This window comes from Barbus barbus, assembly GCF_936440315.1.
Source record: "Barbus barbus genome assembly, chromosome: 6".
Lineage (NCBI taxonomy): Eukaryota > Metazoa > Chordata > Actinopteri > Cypriniformes > Cyprinidae > Barbus > Barbus barbus.
The window spans coordinates 27186708-27210412 of NC_136734.1; the positions used below are offsets into that span (position 1 = coordinate 27186708).

Consider the following 23705-nt stretch of genomic DNA (forward strand, 5'->3'; position numbering starts at 1 on the left):
CCTCTGCTAACTAAAAGTAATCTGTCTTAGAACACAAACTGCTCTTTCTGCCAGAGTTGATGACGTTCAGCCTTAAACAGATCACATGACTGCATATATATCATTTCTAAATGTGTGGCTGGCCTTTCAGACCTGGGGCCGGTTGCATAAAAGGTTAAGACTAGTCTTAAAAGTTAGTCAGCTAATTTTTTCCCTTAAGACTAGTCATGATTTTTTAATTCAGTTACATAAAAATGTTGGTTAGTCTGAGTTGAATCCAAAAATAAGACTGATTACCCTTTAGCTAACTCCTAGTTGGTCAGACTAGTTCTTAAGACACTGTCTTAACATAGAGACTAAGTTTATGCAACTGGCCCCTGATCTAAATGTGGGTAACGAATAAACTGACATTTCACACACACAAGAGCTCAAAGAGTAAAAGCTACACCACACTCCTGTTATCTAAACACACGTCGGAGGACTAACCCTTCTCAAGACATATGGCTCTCAGAAGAACCACACACACACACTGGTTGTATAGTAGATTGACAGGACGCCATATGTCACTCAGAATCACATCTTACACCGGGGAGGAAGACATACAAATCAGTCACGGGCAACTGATATGATTAAGATATAAACTAGATTCATTTTTGATTCAAGTCATATTTTAATGTGTCACCGTTTGTTATACAGTAACTTATATTGTAATAGTGTTGTACTAAAACAACAACAAATAAAAGCTGAATAAAAGCTAAAATCAATCATTTACAGTTTGAAATATATATATATATATATATATATATATATATACAGGTCCTTTTCAAAAAATTAGCATATTGTGATAAAGTTCATTATTTTCTGTAATGTACTGATAAACATTAGACTTTCATATATTTTAGATTCATTACAACACAACTGAAGTAGTTCAAGCCTTTTATTGTTTTAATATTGATGATTTTGGCATACAGCTCATGAAAACCCAAAATTCCTATCTCAAAAAATTAGCATATCATGAAAAGGTTCTCTAAACGAGCTATTAACCTAATCATCTGAATCAACTAATTAACTGTAAACACCTGCAAAAGATTCCTGAGGCTTTTAAAAACTCCCAGCCTGGTTCATTACTCAAAACCGCACTCATGGGTAAGACTGCCGACCTGACTGCTGTCCAGAAGGCCATCATTGACACCCTCAAGCAAGAGGGTAAGACACAGAAAGAAATTTCTGAACGAATAGGCTGTTCCCAGAGTGCTGTATCAAGGCACCTCAGTGGGAAGTCTGTGGGAAGGAAAAAGTGTGGCAGAAAACGCAGCACAACGAGAAGAGGTGACCGGACCCTGAGGAAGATTGTGGAGAAGGACCGATTCCAGACCTTGGGGGACCTGCGGAAGCAGTGGACTGAGTCTGGAGTAGAAACATCCAGAGCCACCGTGTACAGGCGTGTGCAGGAAATGGGCTACAGGTGCCGCATTCCCCAGGTCAAGCCTACAGAGAAGCAGCACTGGACTGTTGCTCAGTGGTCCAAAGTACTTTTTTCGGATGAAAGCAAATTTTGCATGTCATTCGGAAATCAAGGTGCCAGAGTCTGGAGGAAGACTGGGGAGAGGGAAATGCCAAAATGCCTTAAGTCCAGTGTCAAGTACCCACAGTCAGTGATGCTGGTGTTGGCCCACTGTGTTTTATCAAGGGCAGGGTCAATGCAGCTAGCTATCAGGAGATTTTGGAGCACTTCATGCTTCCATCTGCTGAAAAGCTTTATGGAGATGATTTCATTTTTCAGCACGACCTGGCACCTGCTCACAGTGCCAAAACCACTGGTAAATGGTTTACTGACCATGGTATTACTGTGCTCAATTGGCCTGCCAACTCTCCTGACCTGAACCCCATAGAGAATCTGTGGGATATTGTGAAGAGAAAGTTGAGAGACGCAAGACCCAACACTCTGGATGAGCTTAAGGCCGCTATCGAAGCATCCTGGGCCTCCATAACACCTCAGCAGTGCCACAGGCTGATTGCCTCCATGCCACGCCGCATTGAAGCAGTCATTTCTGCAAAAGGATTCCCGACCAAGTATTGAGTGCATAACTGAACATAATTATTTGAAGGTTGACTTTTTTTTTTTTGTATTAAAAACACTTTTCTTTTATTGGTCGGATGAAATATGCTAATTTTGAGTTTTTGAGAATTTTGGGTTTTCATGAGCTGTATGCCAAAATCATCAATATTAAAACAATAAAAGGCTTGAACTACTTCAGTTGTGTTGTAATTAATCTAAAATATATGAAAGTCTAATGTTTATCAGTACATTACAGAAAATAATGAACTTTATCACAATATGCTAATTTTTTTAAAAGGACCTGTATATATATTTTTACAGCCGATAGGGGGCGGTATTGACTACTGAAAGGATTAGCGTTATCTTTGTTTGACCATCAAATATCATTAGTGTCGCTCTCTTGGATGTCTTTGGGATAATGATCCTAAATCTGTTATTAAACGCTTTTACGGTGAAGAACATATTTTCAGCTGTAAGCCGCGATGCGCTGTGAATATAAAACAGATTTACGTATTCAAATAACTCCAGGAAATTATAAACTAACCGAGAGGGGAAACGAAAATACAACATTAGAGATAAACGTAAGGAGTAACCATAGTAACAAGTAGTCAGCTTTGCTACATGTCTAGGGAAAATATTAATTTGCGGAATATTTGTCTGCAAAAAAACTTAAGACAGTCACTTTCTTAAACTCAAACACTTTTGAACGTCTTATCTTTAAGGAGAAAGACTAGACTCGCTATCCGTTTTTGTTAATGCACGAGTCTCGCAACTGAACTTCTCTGAAACTCGCTGTACAGAGAGGGACACCATGTTGCGACGCTGCCCTGAACGTGCGCTCCGATTGGTCCGTTTCGGAATAGGGCGGGGTTTAGCAGCTCCGTGGGAGTGGAGGTGACGGATCGCGAGCCACTGCGCTGTGATCGGTGTGCGGGACTGACTGCGGACGCACCGGATCCACGGTTGAGCGCCGAACAACTCCAAACAAGATCCAAGGCTAAAAGACGCGTCATTAACTCGCAGAGGAAGCGCCGAACTGCTGGAGTTTCCCCATCTGTTTATATCCTTGAGACGAAAGTGCGTGCACCTTTCTGCACGCGAGCCAGGAGCGAACAGTAGCTGATATCCCGTCTATCAGCACGCACTAAAACGCCAGATCATACAATATCAGAAGCAGCAAGACTCGGGAGTTTACTTTTCATGGTTCTTTTTGAAAGAGAATCCAAATGGAATTGGACAGACATTTTTGGCAGTCCTGCGACTGACAGTTGGACCCTTTGAACATGGATATAGGGCGATAAATTTCGGACAAGAACTGTTGCATATCTAAAGCGCATCTCAATGATCTGGGATCAAAAGCGAAAGGAGGCTAATTTTAAATCTGATACATGATCAGGAACGGATTTGTGCACTAACTCGAACCCCAACACGGGATTGATGGTCCTTATACCTGAGTGCATGTCACTAACCCCCTATCTAGCGTGATCTGACCCTTTGTGAGGCTACTAGCTCAGCTAATAGATGAGTACAATAAAAGAGTCAGGCGCTGCCGTCTACCTAATTGCGAGGTAGAGAAACGTTGGCCCAGAAGCCGCCTGTGCAACGTTGTGCGACACCTCTTTTTTTTTTTCTTCCTCCAGGCAACGCTAGAAAATTTGGATTTGGAAGTTGAGCCATGGAGCCCCTCCGCCTGGACGCCTAAACTCCTCTGTTGCATGTGGTTCGGTAACCCGGAGTACAGTCGATCGAAAGGATCTTATCTTCTTGCTGGCTTGTGTCTCTCCGAGAACAGTGTAAGATGGCTGGAAGTGACGGCTCGTGGAAATATTACCTCTGGATTCTGACAGCCATGTGCAGATACGCGTTACCCGCAGCCAAATCACTGGAGTCTGTCGTGTGGAATTCACAAAATCTCAAGTAAGTGCACGAGCGCGTGTTTAAAATCCCATAGAAAGAGCAGGAAATGTAGTCTACGGTCTCAGATTATTACTAGCTGGACTTGTATTGTTCACAAAAGAGTCCGATCTGCAAATCTCCGCTACTCGTATCACGGCTCGCTATCCGGTAGCACTAATAATGACATGAAGCGCTCGAGCCTGAAGTGACCGTGCAAGCACGCGCTCTCCCGGGGATATAACACACAGCTGTCATACTCCGCCGCCGCTTCTCATCAACTCACAAAATCCCTTGTTGAGGGTGGACTTGACAACACTTTTATGCTAGTTCAACTTCGTTAAATGTTTATGCTAAAGATAGTAATTTTTAAGAATCTCTTTTCTTTCTTAACTACGAATTCGGATACATAAATTTAACGTGTGGCCTTGACGCGGGCCTAATTCTCCGTTACATACTTAAAAAAAAATAGAAATAGGTAGAACTGCTGCTAGTACTACATATTTTAGCAGGAACCTCTCTCTCTGTCGGTGTGTCCATCTTTTTTTTTTTCCCATGAGAGGCGAACTGAGTATCCGACACCGGCCTGCCCAAAATCCCGGCGGCCCGGTGGCTCTTTGCGCCTGTCATATTGATCAAATCAGAGTTGTGTCGAGAGAGTTAATAGGTTTTTAACCGGGGGTTTCCTAGACGCTCATAAAATCTCCCTGATTGCTGCCCATAAAACTTTCAAGGGAGCGTCCAACATGTTTACTTAACCTGAATAATGGCTGGAGACGCCACTGAAGCTTGACTCAACAGAATAATAAACAAAGCTTAATTTTGCATTCGCAAAAGAAGTCATATTGTACTTATTTTTATTTATTTATTTGTTTAACTCAATGTATACCGTTACTAAAAGTAGATGTTTAGATTGTCTTGTTAGTTGACTAACATGATGATGTGTCTTGTTTTGCACTTTGTGTGGAAAACCTGGCTGGGTTTCAAAACCTAATGAGCTGCCTACCCTGACAGCATTTTTTTGGGGCATCTAGACAGCATTTTGGGCATCATAGGCTCGTCTTGGTAGGCAGCTCAAAAGATTTGAGTCACAGCCGCTAAGTTATGAGTGTAAACAGGGGGACAGGAATAGTGCACATGTGTTATTCATCTCGGGGGGAATATTTTAATTAAGGAGTCTTTCGGTTGGCCTTGTAAAAGATGAGCAAAAAACTTGAAAACTTAGCAACTGAGACCCCGAGGGGCAATGTGAAAACATAAAATTGTGCTTTTAAAACTAAAACCGCATCGTAAATTACAAATGAACATATTTTTTCATTTGTACTGTTCTAAGGAAGGAAACAAAGTGGACAATAAATAGTTAGCTGTTTAGAAATTGGGAAACACTTTATAACAACTTTAAATATAGTTAAACATTATTACATTATATAATGCTTAATAGATATTTAGTTAATTTACACACAGTTAGAAATGTTATGAAAGATTTATATATCAAAAATATTGATATCTTTTAAGCACCGTACGAAGTTTTAAATAACTTTTTAAAGTTACTTTACTTTATTAAAGTTTTACTAAAATTAATTTAATGCAGACCCTTAATTCAGACATTTCATATCCATATTTTTTTTTTCCATTTATAACTTTTAATTTTTGCAAGTACATTTTTTTTGTACATGTTGAAAAATAACCCATTTTCCTACATGCAAAGCACATGGGCCCTCAAGATTCAAAGTATGGAAAATTTATGTTTTAAGGGTTTTTATTATTATTATTATTTTCATTAATATTTTTAAAAATTGTGTGTAGGAGACACACAATTTAGCGAGATCTTCGAAATCAGCAACATTTGAGCTTCTCGTCCTGCGAGAAAAAAATCATATCAGTCGCTGGAGCCCCTCCGTGTGTGGATTGTTTTACTCGTTGAAACAGCTTTGAGCTCCACGGCACAGCAGATGCGCAAACTGGCCTAGTCTGTTTTACCACAGTTGCTGCATGTTGTTTTAAGTACTTAATGTTTATTTACTTACAGACTGTGTATGTGTGTGTGTATGCACCTGTGGATGAGCATGTGTGTGTGTTGCTTAGTCACAGGTTCAGGGATGCTGATTGAAGATTGAGAGGAAGAGAACTTGAAGCGCGTAAAGTAGTGAAAAATAATATCGGAATCATTTGTTAGTGAACGTTCTTCAGTTTACAGAGAGGCACGTCCGCATATCTCAATATCATTAAAACAGTGCAACAACTCGATGCACAAGGATGAATTGGTCGTTGAACGCAAAGATTATCCTAAGCACTCTCATAAAGACATATGGGCCTCGGGTAAACATGCTCTTTGCGTTCTATCTCTGCAACGGACATATGGGAGCATCCACCACCAATAAGTCCAAGCCACCCTTTAAACCTCTTACCAGACTCTCAGCAGTGAGACCATCATACACACACACACACACACACACACACACAAACAACTCTCTCACCCATAATAATGTGCCATTTGTGTTTTAGGTCAGACTTCTTTCAGACTGAATGCAAAATATAATTGAAGGACTGTAAAATTAGAAAAACTCTGGCTGCGTTCTCCACCCCTCAGCACTCTGATATTTATATCAGCAAAACGCAAAGTTTACTGAACGCTAAAGCTACCGCTGCGTTTTCTCTAGAAGAAACATTTGGTGGAACAAGAGCTTCACTGATTTATTCTGTTGACACAATTATGTAAATTTAATTACTTCTAGACACAACTACACATACGCACTCACGCACAGACTTACCGCTGGTTTCAGATGTATAATTGTGTTCCTATCTGCATGGTTCACCGCTATAATTTGGACTGAGAAAAATGTAAAAGCGACATCCCTCCCCTCCTTTCTTCTGCCTTGAGGGAAGAAAAGAGAAGTTGAGTCTGCTGGGAATGGAGAGAGAGCGACAGACAGAGAGAATAAAGTAGCTAATCATTGGGACAATTATCACATTGAGGCAGAGATTTCAGGTTATAACTTATTCCCTTAATGTGTCACACACTATGCACACCCAGTCAAACACACAAACAACAAAATGAGGTCTCGCTTTACTTCCCACATACGTCATCAAATTCTTCTAGTTACAAATTAATATAATTTTACTACATTCAAGTTCTTGGCAGCCACTCGCTTATCAAGAAAACACTCTAGCTGTTTAGAAACAATTTTCTGACGAACGATAGCAAATTAACTGCATTTGTTTTAGCTTTTAAATTTAAGAACAACATAAAAGGGAATCCATGATATATGTATGAATGTGCCTGTGTGTTTTGGCCATATTCCAGTGCTAAGGGAGAAGATGAGGAGCTAATTGGAAATCTGTCTCTCATTAGCTTCAAAAATGCTACTGAAGTACTTTACTTATGTGTGTGTGAGTGTGTATTCAAGCGTACAAGTTTGTCATTTACCCAACACTCTGTGGTGCACAATTAGTCTTAATCAGCAACTTCTATGTGCACATATAACCGTCTAAAGCAGCGGATAAACATGCAGTTTAAAAATGCAGTAAAAAGAAAAAAAAAAAACGCCTGAAAATTACAATCAAATTTTTTCTGCCGGAGATATTCAGAAAAAGTGTTGTTTTGGATCCCACTGACAACTTTTTGAAAGATCATTAATGTTCCACAGGTTAAAGAAATTCATAAAGTTTGGAAATGAGTTGTAGTAATAACTAAAGTAAAAGAGAATTCCAGGAAAGTATAAAATAAGCCTATTTATGTAGGCCAGACTTAAACCTGCATCCCTCTGAGAGGCTCCAACCTGTTGAAAAAAACGTGCTCTGATTTGCCGCATCTTGTGAATGTAGAAGTTTCCAAAAACGTTTTTTTTGGGGGTCTGAAGAATCTGATTATGACGACATGAAAGACATAATGACCTTTGACCTGCAAGGGGATCATGTTGGTCTCAACTGCGATCAAAGTTACGGATTTCCACGGATGCCTGTGTGACTGTTCGGGAGCATTTAGGACATGTTTGGGCATATATTCAGTCATCCACAGCAGTAATAATTGTTCTCCGAGTCGTGTTACTTTCAATCATGTGTCCGTGTGCATTTGCGAGTGTGCACGCATGAATGTGTGTGTGTGTGTGTGTGTGTTTGTGTATGCATGAGTTAGTGTGTGTCTATGTCATGATCAGTGGTGTTATAATAGGAGTTGACAGTGAGGAGATTAACTCTGTCAGAGTTTCAATATGTTGAACAGCAAGAGAGGACTCACGCAGACTCACACACACACACACACACACACACACTTCCCTCTGTCTCAGCCGGCATTTCCACAACAGACCTGTTCCTCTCTGAAGTGTGTGTGAAGTGGCTTTTGTTCCAGCGTTGATGGCATTTCACGGTGTTGTGGATGTTTGTCAGCGTGTGTGTGTGAGAGTTGCGTTCTATAAATGTTATATCCCGAGTCTAACTATGTGACGTCTATAAAGCAAGTACATTTTAATGGGGATTCAGTTTGCAACTTAAAACCGTATTTCTATAGTCGTTATATAACAAGGAGAGAGAAAGTGAGAGGGGTTGGCATGAAACCTAATTTTTATTGTACATCCATGTGTGTGTGTGCATGGCGAGGGCTTCATTAACAACAGTGCTTAAGTAACAAACCCACATTGTCTGTCCCTGACCAAGCATGACCGCTGGGCTCTCACAGCCTCCTCAAACGGCTCTCACACACACAGACGCGCTCCGATCCCAGTGCCCGTGTTGTTTTAAGGACTGTAATGTTTGTAGTTGTAGGGTCTGTTGGAGCACACGATGGAAGAGGAGCAGTGGCAGCTGCTGGGGGTTGGGTTTACTTAGCTATACTTTGGGGACAAAACTGTCCCCAGAAGTTAGCTAAATTTTGACAAAACCTCCCTTTGGGGAGGCCCCGGATATCCTCAGAGGTCAAAATCATTCATAAATAAAGTCAATTAGGTTTTTTAGACCATGTAAAAAGGCTAAAATGTTTCTATTAGGGTTTTGGGTTATGGCTAGTCTGTTATAATTGTAATTAGCTTTATTTATAAACAGTAGAAGTCTGTGCCGGAATATCCTCGTTTAGATAACGAGGTAGACATGTAAACACAGGCTTTTTAGGGGAATTCAGTGACGTCTGCTAATTATTTCAAGTGACCCAAAATTAAAAAATATGTCTCCATTTACTCACGCTTATGTCGTTCCCAACCTGACTTTCTTTCTTCTGTGCAACATAAAATATATTTTGAGAAATGTCTCAATTTTATTTTCCTCTCATTTAACTAAACAGTAACCAAAACTGTAACAACATGAGGTTGTGTAAATGATAACAGAGTTTTTAGATTTGGTTGAACTATCCCTTTAAGGTGGTTTCCGTGGGTTCATAATGTGCTAAACATTCAGCGTGCCGATATAAATCAGAGTTTAATAGTAATAGCATCTGATAAGACTACTATATCATGGTACCGCCACAGTACGGTTTTGTAAACAGCCAAAACTTTTTGTAAACAGTCCCACTATACATTCTCCTTTGTCCTTTATTCATCCTATACCACCAAAATGACACTATTGTGCCATTTCAACTCGGTTCAGAGGATATCATTACTTTACTTTACCCAAGGCCTTAACTTCTAGAGTTACAACGAGAATTCAGACATCATTTACTCACTTCATGTCCTTCCAAACTTGTTAGATTTTCCGTCTTCTGTGGTACACAAAATGTTTTTGATGTTTTTGTGTCCCAAAATGAAAGAAAACACTTATTTTTACCGTTGGGCTCCAGTAGGGGCAAAAGAACAATAAAAGTATAATAAATGTAATACGCATATGCTTTATCTTTTGAAGCAATATGATAGCTTTGTGTGAAGAACGGACTGAAATTGAAGTCTCCCCTCCATCAGAGCACAAATACCTTTTACACAATTAACCATTCAAAATTTCTGCCTGAAGACAAACCAAGTTTTTTGAACTCATCTTTTAAATGAGAACCGATAATTTGTCTTTGTCCCATTGTCCCTGTCGCGTGGAATGTTTTTTTTTTGGATAAAATGATTGCAAATCTACATTTCAAGTTTTATATAATATAGTAAAAAACTTAATTTAAATGTATTTTATATTGTAGTTAAACTCTGTGGTTTTCCTCATTAAAACACATGATAATACCTAAAGTTTTATTAGAACGTGACAAGTCACATTTAGGTTGCAGGATAAAATCACTACAGTGCTGTGGTTTAGGGTGGATGCTCGCATGTATCATTATAGTTGGGCCGGATTTCTGTCTCTCTGTAGCAAACTGTTTCCTCTCTCCTTCTTCTGATCAGCCATTATGCAAATAACTAGACTCATAAACGTCAAACAAATCCGAGACGTTAAACACCAGTTTCTCTGTCTTTCTTTTTAAAGAGGGAATAGAGCACTGTATCATCAAGTTTAAACCATCTCATGAAAGATCTGACCATAATGTGTCTCTCCTTAACAGCACACATACACTCTTCCTTTTGTACAACAGCAGCAACCTTCCCTGCAAAGTGACTTTGGAAATGCATAGGGCCTGTCATACACACACACACACACACACACACACACAACAAACATAATGGCGTGAGGTGGGAAATGATTAGCGTTCTGTAAGAAGAGGTTTGCGATCTGTTGGTTCCTATCCTTCTCCGTGTGCACATTCACACTCTCATGTTTGCTTTCTATTTTGACTTTGTGAGACAGTACACACTGGTGGATTACGGGTATAATATAACCCTTAACACATTTATGCTCGCATGTAAACAAAGAGAGTCCAACAACTCCAGACCTGCTTAAATTCTGCTACGTATACTCACACACACACACACACACACACACAGCGGGCCATCAGTCACACCCTTTTAGAGTTCAAAGCTCCTCCATCCTTTTTATCCACTTTCCAGTCGACAGCTCAGACCATCACACTCACTAAACCCATCATTCCTCGCCGGCGTGTGTGCGTGTGTGTCCGGAGAAATGGTCACGCTTTCAGTCAGCTAAATGCTGCTATAAAGCATCAGAGAAGCTGGAGTCTCCAGCCTGCTTTCATCTCCAGCTGATCTGAGCTCAGAGCTCTCTGCATGTAGTTTCAAATCACAATAACCTTTATTAGCTCCGGCTGACCTGAGAACAGATCTCTCACGCAGCGGTTCTAAGCTGCTTAGGGTTACCTGCCATTAGAAGACTTACTCCTGAACGCACACCGGGAGCTCAAACTCTAGTCACTGATCTTAGGCTTGGTTGAAAACACACAAATATCAGGCTCAGGACGCACACAGATAGATCAGACTGAAAGCTGTTTACTGGTCTGGGAGCTGTGGAAAGCAGCTTTTATGGACACGTCTGAATCAGCCATTTTAAAGGCTCATTATTATTTAAAATGGAGGGGAGAAGGAGTTTAGAGCCATTATTGGTGAGACAGTGATCTCTGCCTGCAGCTGGACGGAACAAATGGAAAATCTAATTATAAAACAATGCTGAAAACACACTCGACGCACACCACACATCCACACGGCTAATTCATAAAACATGAGCAAAACAGAGAGTTTGTTCATCTGTGTGTGTTTACAGGTTTGGCTGTGCTTGTGAGGCCTACATTTTGGAAATGCCCTCTCAAAGGCAGTGAAACCTGTTGAAAAGTGGACCTGACTATACGAAAGGCTCCATAAATTATGTTTTACTTCAAATCTGCTGATATCGACAATATATCGGGTTTGGCAAATATCACCACAAAGGATGAAGCGTTTTTAGAATTCTGGCAGATACTGATAAATTAATATGTATTTTCGTGTTATGACCAATAACTGATAAATGGACAATTCCATACTGCTTAAAAGTTTGTATTGTAACATTTTTGTAAGACAGTAAAACATTTACATTGTTACAATAATAATTCTCAATTTCATAATTGCTTTTTCTTTTAAACTTTCTTTTCATCAAAGAATCCCTCAAGATATCTCAAGTATTAATATTCCACAAAAATATGAACCACTTTTAACATTCACAGTAGTATTAAATCACATATTAGAATGATTTCTGAAGGATCATGTGATACTGAAGACTGAACTAATGGCTGATGAAAATTCTGCTTTGCCATCGCAGGAATAAATTACAATTTAATATATGTGTTAAAATAGAAAACAGTTATTTTATATTGTAATAATATTTCACAATATTACTCTTTAGTTGTATTGCTGATAAAATAATACAGCTTTTTTATAAGCTTATTTATAGAATGCTTATTAAAAATGCTATTGTAAAATTTGTAGTGTTATTGCTTGTAGTTATTTACCCAATGAGTAATTTAGTATAGTACTGCAATACTTGTTTGTCACAATATTTAACAGCTACGTATTTAATATTATGTATTTGTAGCAAAATTAACAGGTTCTGTAAAGCCAACTATTAAATTTAACCCCGTTATTAAATAATTTAATTCTTAAAGATTTCACTTTAGGTGAGTGTTTAATAATCTCAGTGGAAAAACAGGAAATTCGCTTTCACAATTCAATATCGTAAAAATATCACTAAACAAGTTCCAATATCATCACCTTTGTTAAAAAACCATTTGAGTCTGCAATGTTGTCGCTAATGTGGTGAAACCAACATGTAAGATCAAGTCAAGTCAAGTCAGCTTTATTGTCAATTCTTCCACATGTACAGCACATACATACAGAGAATTGAAATTGCATTACTCTCAGACCCTTGGTGCATACAGTTAACATTAAACACGTTCAGATACAGATAAATACAGTTAAATACAGATAAATACAGTTTAAACATATGTACAAAGATGTTTAGTTTCTGTGTAAGATGAGGGGAAAAGCTACGGACACTTATTCTAGTCCACATTACCATGACAGGCATGCTGAAACACACACAAATTGTGATGATGGAGCTATTTAGTGTGTAATGACAACTTGTCATTGTTCTCTTGTTGGTTTTGGTTCCCAAGAGTCTCTCTATCACTCCTATTATATTTCTCAGAGGTGTAAATATCAATCAGTGATGCGGTCACAGATAACTACACGTGTGTTGCTATTAGTAAAATGACAATTTCTTTCCTGTGTGTGTGTGTTTGATTTCTTCTGCTGTTTTCTCCCAGGCATTTCAGAGTGAGCTGTCAGCCAAGTATAACCTGTTTGTGTGTGTGTGTGTTTGCAGTTGTTTTAATTGCACTGTAATGCGAGATCCTGTGAGAAAAAAACACACACATAGACACTGAAACTCTTTCTGCACCACTGTGACCTGTGACTCGCGCACACACACACCCATACACACATTAAGAGCATAGATATTATACTCAGTGTGTGTTTAACGGTGGTATCCTGGAGGAGCTCTAGAGGAATTCATACCTTTCATCTCACACTCAGACAAACACAATACTCCTGACAGTGAGTGGGAGAGCAAATATGTGTGTGAGTGTGTGTGTGTGTGTGAGAGAGAGAGGAGAGGAGACGAGAGACACAGACTTTGACAGAAAGAGGAGAGAGAGTGTAAATATGAGCATTTCTGGCTGTTTTTTCCCCTTTGCACCCTAAATATATATATACTGTCTGCCATAGCAACTGCAGCCACTGTGTCATTGCATTTGGAGACTCATAAAGTTGGTTATGAATGCTGTTATTAATTTCATGAATGCTCTTTTGCTGTTATAAATAAGTGTTATTAGTATTCAGTTGTTATTTAGCGAAACTGAGGTGTTGCCATCCACACAAAAATTGTAACATATTTTATACACCAATTAGTGTTGGAATTTTTTTGTTGAAACTGTAGCTTATGTTGAACTGCAATAAAAACAAGCTCAAGTTATTTGAAGGACAGAAAAAACTGACTTGTTTAGAAAATCAGGAGGGTTGCTCAAAAGAACTTAAATGTACACAAAACACCCCCGTTTATAGAATGCTTATTAAAAATGCTATTGTAAAATTTGTAGTGTTATTGCTTGTAGTTATTTACCCAATGAGTAATTTAGTATAGTACTGCAATACTTGTTTGTCACAATATTTAACAGCTAAGTATTTAATATTATTATGTATTTGTAGCCAAATTAACAGGTTCTGTAAATTTGGTAAAATTGTGCAAAGACTTTTATTTTCTCTCGTGTGAGTTTGAGGTAAGAAAATTCTACAGTGGGTCAAGTCATTGTTTCAGAGCTGAACAGATGTAAGATATCTTCTTCCACTACGGGAAGACCGGTCATACAGATGTCTTCCTGTAAGCTTGATGGGAAACTATCAAATGTCACAAGAAACTCGTACAGCAGTCAAAAAAAAAAAAAAAGAACTGGTAGGGCTGGGTATCGTTCAAAAATGTTCGATATCGATACCGATACGATACCTTGAGTTCGATACCGGTTCTTGAACGATACTTTTTTCGATACCAATTTTATGAAAACAGTTTTAACAAAAAAACTTTGGTTTTATTTTTTTCAGCTTGTTGACATGTATACAGACTCAAAGACTCATCTCCTGAGCCACTGCACAAAGGAACAAAATATAGCCAACACAATAAATCAGTACAAATAATTTTAATAAAGCTCAAATAGTTTTCAGTTTACACTAGTGCATGCTCGTTTTACAACGCATAGCTCAGACAGAATCATCATTTCTATTCATTTATTCTAGGTTGTTAAAGACTTCAAGAAATTAAAAATCTTTATCCACTTTCATAAGTGGATGTTTTATTTTCTTTCACCATATGTTTTATTGTTATTAAATTCCATATTGTAGTATGTCTAATTATTTGAATGCATAAAAACTACTTAGTTTATTTAAATTTATTCTTAAAACAGCCTTATGAAATGTTTTCTTTTTCCTCAGAAATTCTGTGTTCTGTATCTGGTTTTCAAATGAAGACATAAACATTAATTTCATTTTTCTTTGAAATTATTGAAAATAAAACTTTATTTATTTTGGCAAACAAAATTTTACTATTAAAATTAAAACATGGAAGAAATGTTGTGTGATCATATGCTTTCGAATTGCTCTCGCGGAGGTCAAACACTGATCAAACAGCACCGCGTCACTTCTAGTCAGACACACCTAGTGCTGCAGGATTATTGGCTCACTGATGTTAATGAGATTAACCCCTTAGGTATCGAAATTCGGTACAGAACGACAAGACGTTTTTCGATACTCGGTGGTATCGAGGCAATTCGGTCGGTGCCTAAAAAGTATCGAACTCGATACCCAGCCCTATGAACTAGTCACACTATTTCAAGGGTATTGTCATCACACCTAAAACTGCAGAATGCACTGCATTGCAATTTAAAAATAGTTTTGTTATTCTTTTGTGGGATCCCAGGTGATTTCCACCCATACCTCCAGCACCAGTCCTACATGGCGATCAAGGTGAATGGAAATGTTATGACACTGGTAAACAATAAAGTGGAAGAGTTCTTGTGAATTCTGTTGTATTTGCAAAACTTAGTTCAGTATAGGGAACTTTAGCTTGACCTCTAACCTCTAGCCTCTTTGAACTGGTGAAGGTAATGTAAGTGGAAAACCTGCAGCTAAAGACAGAGGAGGACAGCAGGAAACAAATCAAGTGAATAATATACCTTTGTCTGATTGTGTGATGGAGAGTTATCATATCGCTCCAGGGCCGACTTGGTGCACTATTGCCCTTTGACTAAAAATCCCAGAAATCCCATTTGCTTGCATTCTGTGTTTCTATCATATAGGATATGAAAGGATTAGCCTATATATTTAGATTAGGATTTCATGCAGGATATGAACCTTCAATAAAACCTTTTGTTTAGCTGTGTAAAAGTAAGAAACTGGTTCATAAATTAAGTAAATACTGTTTTTAATTAAATCAGAAAGTAAAATTAAACTTTTTTTTTTTGGTGGTGGGTTTTAGTTTAGCTATACTTTGAGGGCTAATTTGTCCCCAGAAGTAATATAAATCTGACATTAACGAAATGAAGTAAAAATGAAGTAAATCCTTTTTTTTTCAAAATATAAAAATGCAAAAAGTTTATCCAAAGTGTGTGTGTGTGTGAGAATTAATGAGGATGGGGGGTTCTGCTATGGAGATTCTTCATCTCTCTTAGACTCCATTCACTCATTTCTCCCATTCTCAACAAGATGCCCAAGGCTCTGTGTGTTTTTTGAGTGTGTGAATTTGTGTGCAGTTGTTATTGTGAGTGGGATATGTGTAAGCTGTCGCTTTCTCTCTCTCTCTCTCTGTCTCTCTCTCGCAGACAAAGAGCCACTTGTAGGAGCTCTGCCTTGAGAGTGGACAATCACATGACCACCACACTCTATACATACACCCGGCGTCTCGCCATGCTGAGTGTGTGTGTGTGTGTGTGTGTCTATTTAATGAGAGATAGGTGACTACATTTTCCAGTTGGATTTTTTTACACACCAAAAATAAAAATGAACTTTCCAGTCTTTAAATTTTAAAATGAGGTATGTGTGTTGAGTATACGACTTGCCGATGTTGGTCCATTGTGGAGTTTAGACTTAATGCCAAGACATGTGATTACAGCCCCTTCTCAGAATGTAGTCGCTTGTGTGTTAAGAGGTGTCTATGTCTCTCTCTCTCTCTCCCCCTCCCTCTTAAATGAGGCTGATTTGCATGGCTGCTGTATTCAGTATTTAATTGGTGCCATTCAGTCCTGGTCTAATCCCGTGTTCACTTGTTTAAAAAGCGAGGAGGCCTCTTATTGAGTGTGTATGTCTGTGCGCGCAAGCTTGTGGGTCTAACTCTGTTTCACACAGTGAACAGAAACTGAAGTGTATGTGTGGATAATTACATTTACAATTTGAATTAAGACATCTCCCCACTCTCTAATGCACTACTGATTTAATTCAGTTTTAAGCAGGAAATGGTATTTGTTTATTATCTGTCTTTCTAGAATTTTGTTATTCTGACTTTATTCCTTAAATATTTATTTTTAATATATTTTAGTGTTTATATTTACATTAACTTTTATCGATAATATTATTAAAAATGATCACATTTCATAATTGTTATATGATTCTGAACAGATTATTAATTCATGTACATTCTAAAAGTAAGATATCTTTAACTTTTTAACTTTAACTTTAGTGCTGTCATGATTAATTGCATCCAAAATAAGTTTGTTTACATAATGTGTGTGTACTGTGTATATTTATGTATATAGGAATATACACACATACATGTATATATTTAAAAAGATATGTAATATATATTTATTATGTAACGTTTCGTCTCTCTTGATGACACCAGAGGCTGAGGTTCAAGAAAATAGATTTAATCTTGAAGAGTAAGAACAGAAGAGTTTCAAACAAGAATACAATACGTAACTTTACTTTAAGACTGAACAAAGACTTCAACGAAACTGAATGCTTATAAAGAAACGGAAACAAAGGAGTAAATGAGATAATTAATAAACACAGGTGAACTAAATGATGATTAGACAAATGAAGTAATGAGAACCGGAACGAAACCAAATAAGGGCAAACAGGAAACTAGAAGGGCAAACACGTAACATATTAGTGCTGTCAAACAATTAATCGCATCCAAAATAAAAGGTTTTATTGGCATAATGTATGTGTGTACTATGTATATTTATTATGTATATATAAATACACACACATGCATATATTTAAGAATTTTTTTAATGTTTATATATTAAATATATTTATGATATAAATTATATGAATATAAATATATACATGTAAATGTTTTTAAAATATATGCTGTATGTGTGTGCATTTATATATACATATTAAATATACACAATACACACATACATATATTATCCAAACAAAAACTTTTATTTTGGATGCGATTAATCACGATTAATCATTTGGCAACAGTAATATTTATGTTTTTATATATATATATATATATATATATAACATAAATCCTATGAATACACGTACACACACACGTGTACATATTTTTTAAATATGTACATCTATGTGTGCGTATTTTTATTTATATATATATATATATATATATATATATATATATATATATATATATATATATATATATATATATATATATATATATATATACAAACATATATAATGTAAACACAGACTTTTGGATGTGATTAATCACGATTAATCGATTGGACAGCACTAATAAAGTTTCATGGTGTTACCACAAAGTAAACAAGCGTTAATAAAAGATACAAAAAACCCTGTTTGTTTGGCTATCTGACACGAACAACACGAACGCATGGCACATTCACACAAACTCCTTAACTTCCTGTAGGAACAAGGAAGGGTTACCTAAGTGATTCAAAATTTGCTGGTGAGATCTCAGATTCAGTGCTGTGTATTTAGGGAGTGCACTGCCTATTATGAAACCTCTTTGAGCTTCCAACACACTCATACATTCGCAAACAATCCCTCTCAGGTCCTGCTTCTGAAATTCTCAGTCTGCAGCAGCTGCTGATTTGACAGGAAGTGATGAAGTCTTTTCTTCAGAGTTGAGGAGGTCAGATTCCTCCTCCTCCTCGCTCGCTTTCTCTTTCTGTTTCTGATTTGTTCAGTCATAGCCGGCCGTCAAAGGAAGGGCACGAGTTTGACATCTTCATTGATGGGGAAAAAAAAGAGGGATGAAAAGAGATCTAGAAAGGGATAAAAGAAAGGAATAGACAGGAACAGAGAAGAGGCCGCAGACAGAGGAGGCAAATGTCACACAAAGAGTTTAACCCTGCAAAACTCCTTCAGTCATGCTCTTATTCTCTCACGCGTACACAGATATTCTCTAGTTCTGTGTGTCACCGCCTCAGATATCTGCTTTTATGAAGTGTTACAACATTAAACATTAATCTCTGGGCTGCCTACCACCTCATAATATGATAAACAACGCGTATGCATGTCACAATTTAATACGCCAGATTATTATTATTGGGTCTTGCCAAACTCATTTTGGTGTCAATGTCAGTCCCTCTGGCAAAGTTCACTATGTCTTTAATAATAATAACAATATATACAAAACCTTTTTTTTTTCATGTGTTATTTTCAATATACTCTACAGTTCAAAAGTTTGGTGTAAAATTAATGTTTATGCTCACCACAAATACAAAAATATTAATGCAATGTAAAATAATACCTTTCTATTGTATATAAATTTTAAAATGTAATTTTTGTTTTTTTTCAGGATTCTTTGATAAATAGACAGTTCAAAAGAGCAGAATTAATTTGAACACTGTAAATGTCTGTCACTGTTGATCTACTTAATGCATCTTTGTTGAATAAACATTCATTTCTTTTTATTTCATAAAAAAAAAATCTTGACGAAAACTAAATAAATATAATATAAAACCCTGTATCGATACATTAAAAAAAACTCATTAATTTTGGTCAGTAACTGATGTGGAACACATATATTGTGCATCCCCTCTGACTCGCTATTCTGAAATTAGATGAAACTTACTGTTTGCTTTGGTTTGTTTTTCATTTCCATTTTTTAATTATTGATGTGTTTCCTCTCTACTCTTTTAAGTGGAAAAAAAACTACTATAAGCTATCATAACTGCAGTGTGTGTGTTTGTATTCTTGTTTATATGAGTCTATCTGTTTTCCATTGTTTCCATTCTTCTCATTGAGAACATAATTGTGCTTCTCAATGGCTGTAATCACTCAGTCATAATTGGATTTCACAATCCTGTACACACCTCAGACACAGACGCATGCACGTGAACACACATACAACATGTTTTGTGAATAGACGGAAGCCTGTGCCCCAGTAAAGGGTTTTTGTTGTTAATCCATCTGTGAAGATGTTTCGTACGCTCTTATGTGTGTTAAACCAGCAAACAGCCTGCAGCGAGGAGTGTCTGCATGAGTGCAGAAATAACCAGCAGAATGAAATTATACAGAGACAATATTTGAGTTTGATCAGGACCATATATCAGGGAAATGCAAGTTCTGAACTCCACTGATGTGTTTTTATTTAAAGGCTTTGTATATTTACTTGCTGTTATTTAGTATGTGTCCATGTCTTTTTGATTATGTGTGTGTTTGTTCATATGTTGTTTAGGGGATTTTTGTGTAAGTGTTTTTGTCTGTGCATATGTGTATGTAGTTTAAGGGCATGTCTGTGTGTGTTTGTGTGCGGTTAGCAGTAAAATGTGTAAAGGACTGTGTTGCAATCATCTCCCCTTACACACACACACACACTCTCACACACACACACACACACACACACACACACACACACACACACACTCTCTGAAGTCTGAGAATTAATCATGTATTCCCTGAATGTACAAGCAGTGTTGATCAGCACATGAACAATAAATTAGAAACTCTTAATAAATTAAGTCAGATGCTTCACTTTCCCTGTCTAATAAATCACAGTCAGCAGATACAGCTCTATCTCCATCCAGCTCATTTCTGACTCTGCTCTTCTGTTGCTCTCTTTCTTTAATATTTGGAATTGTTTTATATTTTGAAATATGTAATTAAAAGGAAAAAAGGAATGGCGATAGTCCCTCTGGAGCATTTTGTGGAGGATTTTGGCAGTCTGGAGGGCTATTTGAACCCACGTTTTTCCTCTCATGATCATGAAGTCCGCAGAGATGCAGATTCTACTGAGAGTCAGAAGACTGTATAAATGTGTTTGTGATTTATTGTAACTTTGTATGCTTTGTGTTGCAGGTTTGTGTCTGGGAAGGGCTTGGTGATCTACCCAGAAATCGGTGACAAACTGGACATTATCTGCCCCAAAGGGGAAATGGGGAGACCGTATGAGTTTTATAAACTCTACCTGGTGAAGAAAGAGCAGGCCGAGTCCTGCAGCACCATACTGGACCCCAATGTTCTGGTGACCTGCAACAAACCAGAGAAAGACATCAAATTCACCATCAAGTTCCAGGAGTTCAGTCCAAACTACATGGGACTTGAATTCAAACGCTTGACAAACTATTACATCACCTGTAAGTAACTCCAGTTTTACTTTTGGGAACTCATTTTTCACTATCAAAACATGTTTACAAAAGTTGTAGTACTGTAAAACTGTGAAACTGCAGTACCCTTAAAAGGACATCATATGTACCTGTAAGGTACTACTTTTAGGAGTTAATAAGGTACAAAGAGTTCCCTTTAAAGCTACTGCCCCACTGACAAGCTGTTTTACACACTTTTTTTTCTGAGAGTGTTGATTGACTAAAAATCCCTAAAGTTGTATTTCACAAATTAGCATTAATCTATTGTAGCATCTATTGTGTCTAAAAAGTTATTTTAAATACAGTAGAAGTTAATGATAAGTCCAATTTTAGATTAAGATGTTTGGGTCAGGTTTTGCCTACCGTATGGGGTCCAAATGTCCCCTAAAAGAATAGTAAAACCAGAAATCACAATGTATGGACCAGTCAAAGGTCCTTATTGTTGTTTAATTTAAACCATGGATTATGTGATGGTTTGGGGTATGGTAAAGTATAGAAAATATAATTAGCGCTGTAGAAAAACAACAGAAGTCAATAGAAAGTATGTGTTTGTGTAATATATGGAAGCCAGTTTCTGCCTTAGAGTAAAAAAAAATGTGTATTTGAAATAACGCCTAAAATGAGAGATACCATTTAGGAAAAAGAAGCCTCAAAGTCTCAGTGTGACACATAAAGTCTCAGTGTGACACATAAAGTCGCAATTGTGGGAAATGAAATTGCAGTTACGACAAATAAAGTCAGAAAAGCAGGAAGAGGCTTCCATAGTAATGGTAATATATTTGTGTAAATCTGTGTAAATGGCCCAGTCAAGCTTTTGTGAAAGAGGTTTTCAGTGAAGGGAGATATTCCAGCCACAAACAGCATGCAACAGTTGTACTGAAGCGCTGATTAATCATTCATTCAGAATTAAAGATTTCCAACACGTTCAGCATAAATGGATGCTAAACCCTTAGCATACGAGATAAAAACAGCAGGGAATAGCATGGTAACTGTAACAAGCTCTTTCTGTCCCCTTTTCTCTATGGATCAGTGTACCCACCCCCTTTACCTCACTGCCTTTTTTAACTCATTCCCCAAGGATGGTGGGTAGGAGGGAGGGAGAGACACTTTCAGTCAGGCATGTCTCATTGGTTGTCGTGCCTCACTGAGTTTTTGGTCTTTTGGCCATGATGCCCAGACATGTCCCATAATCCACTTCACCTCTACTGACCCATCACCACAACTACACCCCCAGCAAGCAGCAGGGCTGCTATTAGATCCAGTAAAACACTCTCTCACACACACACACACACATACAGACTCCCTAGCAACCAGTTTCCTTTATCTTTCGCTGGTAAACAGGATGAGTCTGATAAAATAATAATTTTGCTGAAATGTGTTTGTGTTATGGGTTCAGTGGTTTTTGCTGTCTGGTCATCTTGTTTTCACTGGTCAGCCGAGTTAATAACTCAGCGAGAGACTTTAGAGCGTGATAGTTTCACACACATTCAAAAAGCCTCTTGAGTAGCGTTTCTACAGTGTGCGCTATTGGTATGTCACTTTTACATTGTTTACATACAGTGAGTCCCTGAACTGATTGTAGTTTGGCATCAGTATAGATGCTTTTTAATATAAACCTCTCCATGTGTGTATTAAATGTAAGCAAGATGTTTCCAGACATCTAAACTGACCACTAACTAGAACTTTTTTGAAATGTGCACAATCTCAAGGAAGCATACTGAACTAATTACACTCTCAATATGCCCAAGTAAAAAAGCATTTTACTGTGTACACTGTAACCCGGATTGTGTGTCCTGCCATTTCTTGTGGTTAAAGTTTATAGTGTGTTTTAATTATCGCATTTATGATATTTTTGTTAGCTCTCCGCGTTAATGAAATGTTGTCTTGTGGTATGATAATGAAGAGCTACCATTTAGCTTGTTCTGCTTGTGTCTGAGCAGATACATGCTGCTGCAGACCTCACTAACACTGACAAATCATCACGCGTCGCTCTGCCCACCCGCCTTGAGCGTGTCTGTCAGGCTTTTTCAGTTGCTACAATGTCACTCCAGGTGCTTTTTATCCATCCACGAGAATCTGCTGTTTCTCCTGTCACTATATTTGCCTCTTTTGGCTTGGTGTCGAGTTTCTTTCTCTCAGCCTCTGTGCCTTTCCTGTACCCTCAGTATGTTGATTTCTGTGATGCTGACAACGTTTCCTGTTCTTGCAGAGCTCAACACTCACCATATCATATCACATCAAATGGCACTTTTGGTCTTTGATTCTATCTTTATATCAGTTTAAGTTTAAATCTAAACTCTGAGATTTAATGAATTAGAACAATTGCTTCATCTAGAAGTCTGCACCCATCCCATGATACTCAAGTCAATATGTAGACAATGTAGTCCCTACCAAGGTTCAGCGTGCTGGCCCCAAAGGCCAATCCAGCGACTGAAATCTCCTCGCTCTTTTCCTTTATCCATGTAACTATTTGTCAAATCGTCTCCAGTCTGTCTGCAGAAGTTCTTTGAACCAGGCCAAGCCTGCTCTCCCGTCTTTCTGTCTCAGCCTCCAAGTCATACATGTTAACTTTCTCCTGTCGAGCTGTGCCACAAAAGTAAACTCAAGTGCTCCAGACACGTTGTGCTGTGCACTAAAATAATTATTTTTAATTGGTATTTTTGTCGTTTTCCAGTAGAAGTATCTAACTAACCTTTAAACAACATTAAATTAACAAAAAGTATCTAAAGTTTAATCCTTGTTTTCAGAGAATATATCTTGCATTCATTTTAATTCCCTTACCCCATTGGCATTTATAAATAAATCGCACATAAGCATAAATCTAACACAATTGTTTATGCTTATAGTGGAAAAGATTACATTTTTTAAAAC

At 37.6% G+C, this 23705-nt stretch overlaps 1 protein-coding gene across 1 annotated transcript in view; it reads left to right on the plus strand.

Annotated features, from left to right (window-relative positions):
* Positions 1-2937: 2937 nt before the first annotated feature.
* Positions 2938-23705, plus strand: part of LOC306871819 (ephrin-B1-like) — a 42042-nt gene continuing 21274 nt past the window's right edge. Inside the window, exons 1-2 of the mRNA XM_079419992.1 lie at positions 2938-3955; positions 20548-20825. Of these exons, the coding sequence (XP_079276118.1) occupies positions 3837-3955; positions 20548-20825 (397 nt within the window). The 5' untranslated portion in view covers positions 2938-3836. The remainder of the gene's footprint in view (positions 3956-20547; positions 20826-23705) is intronic.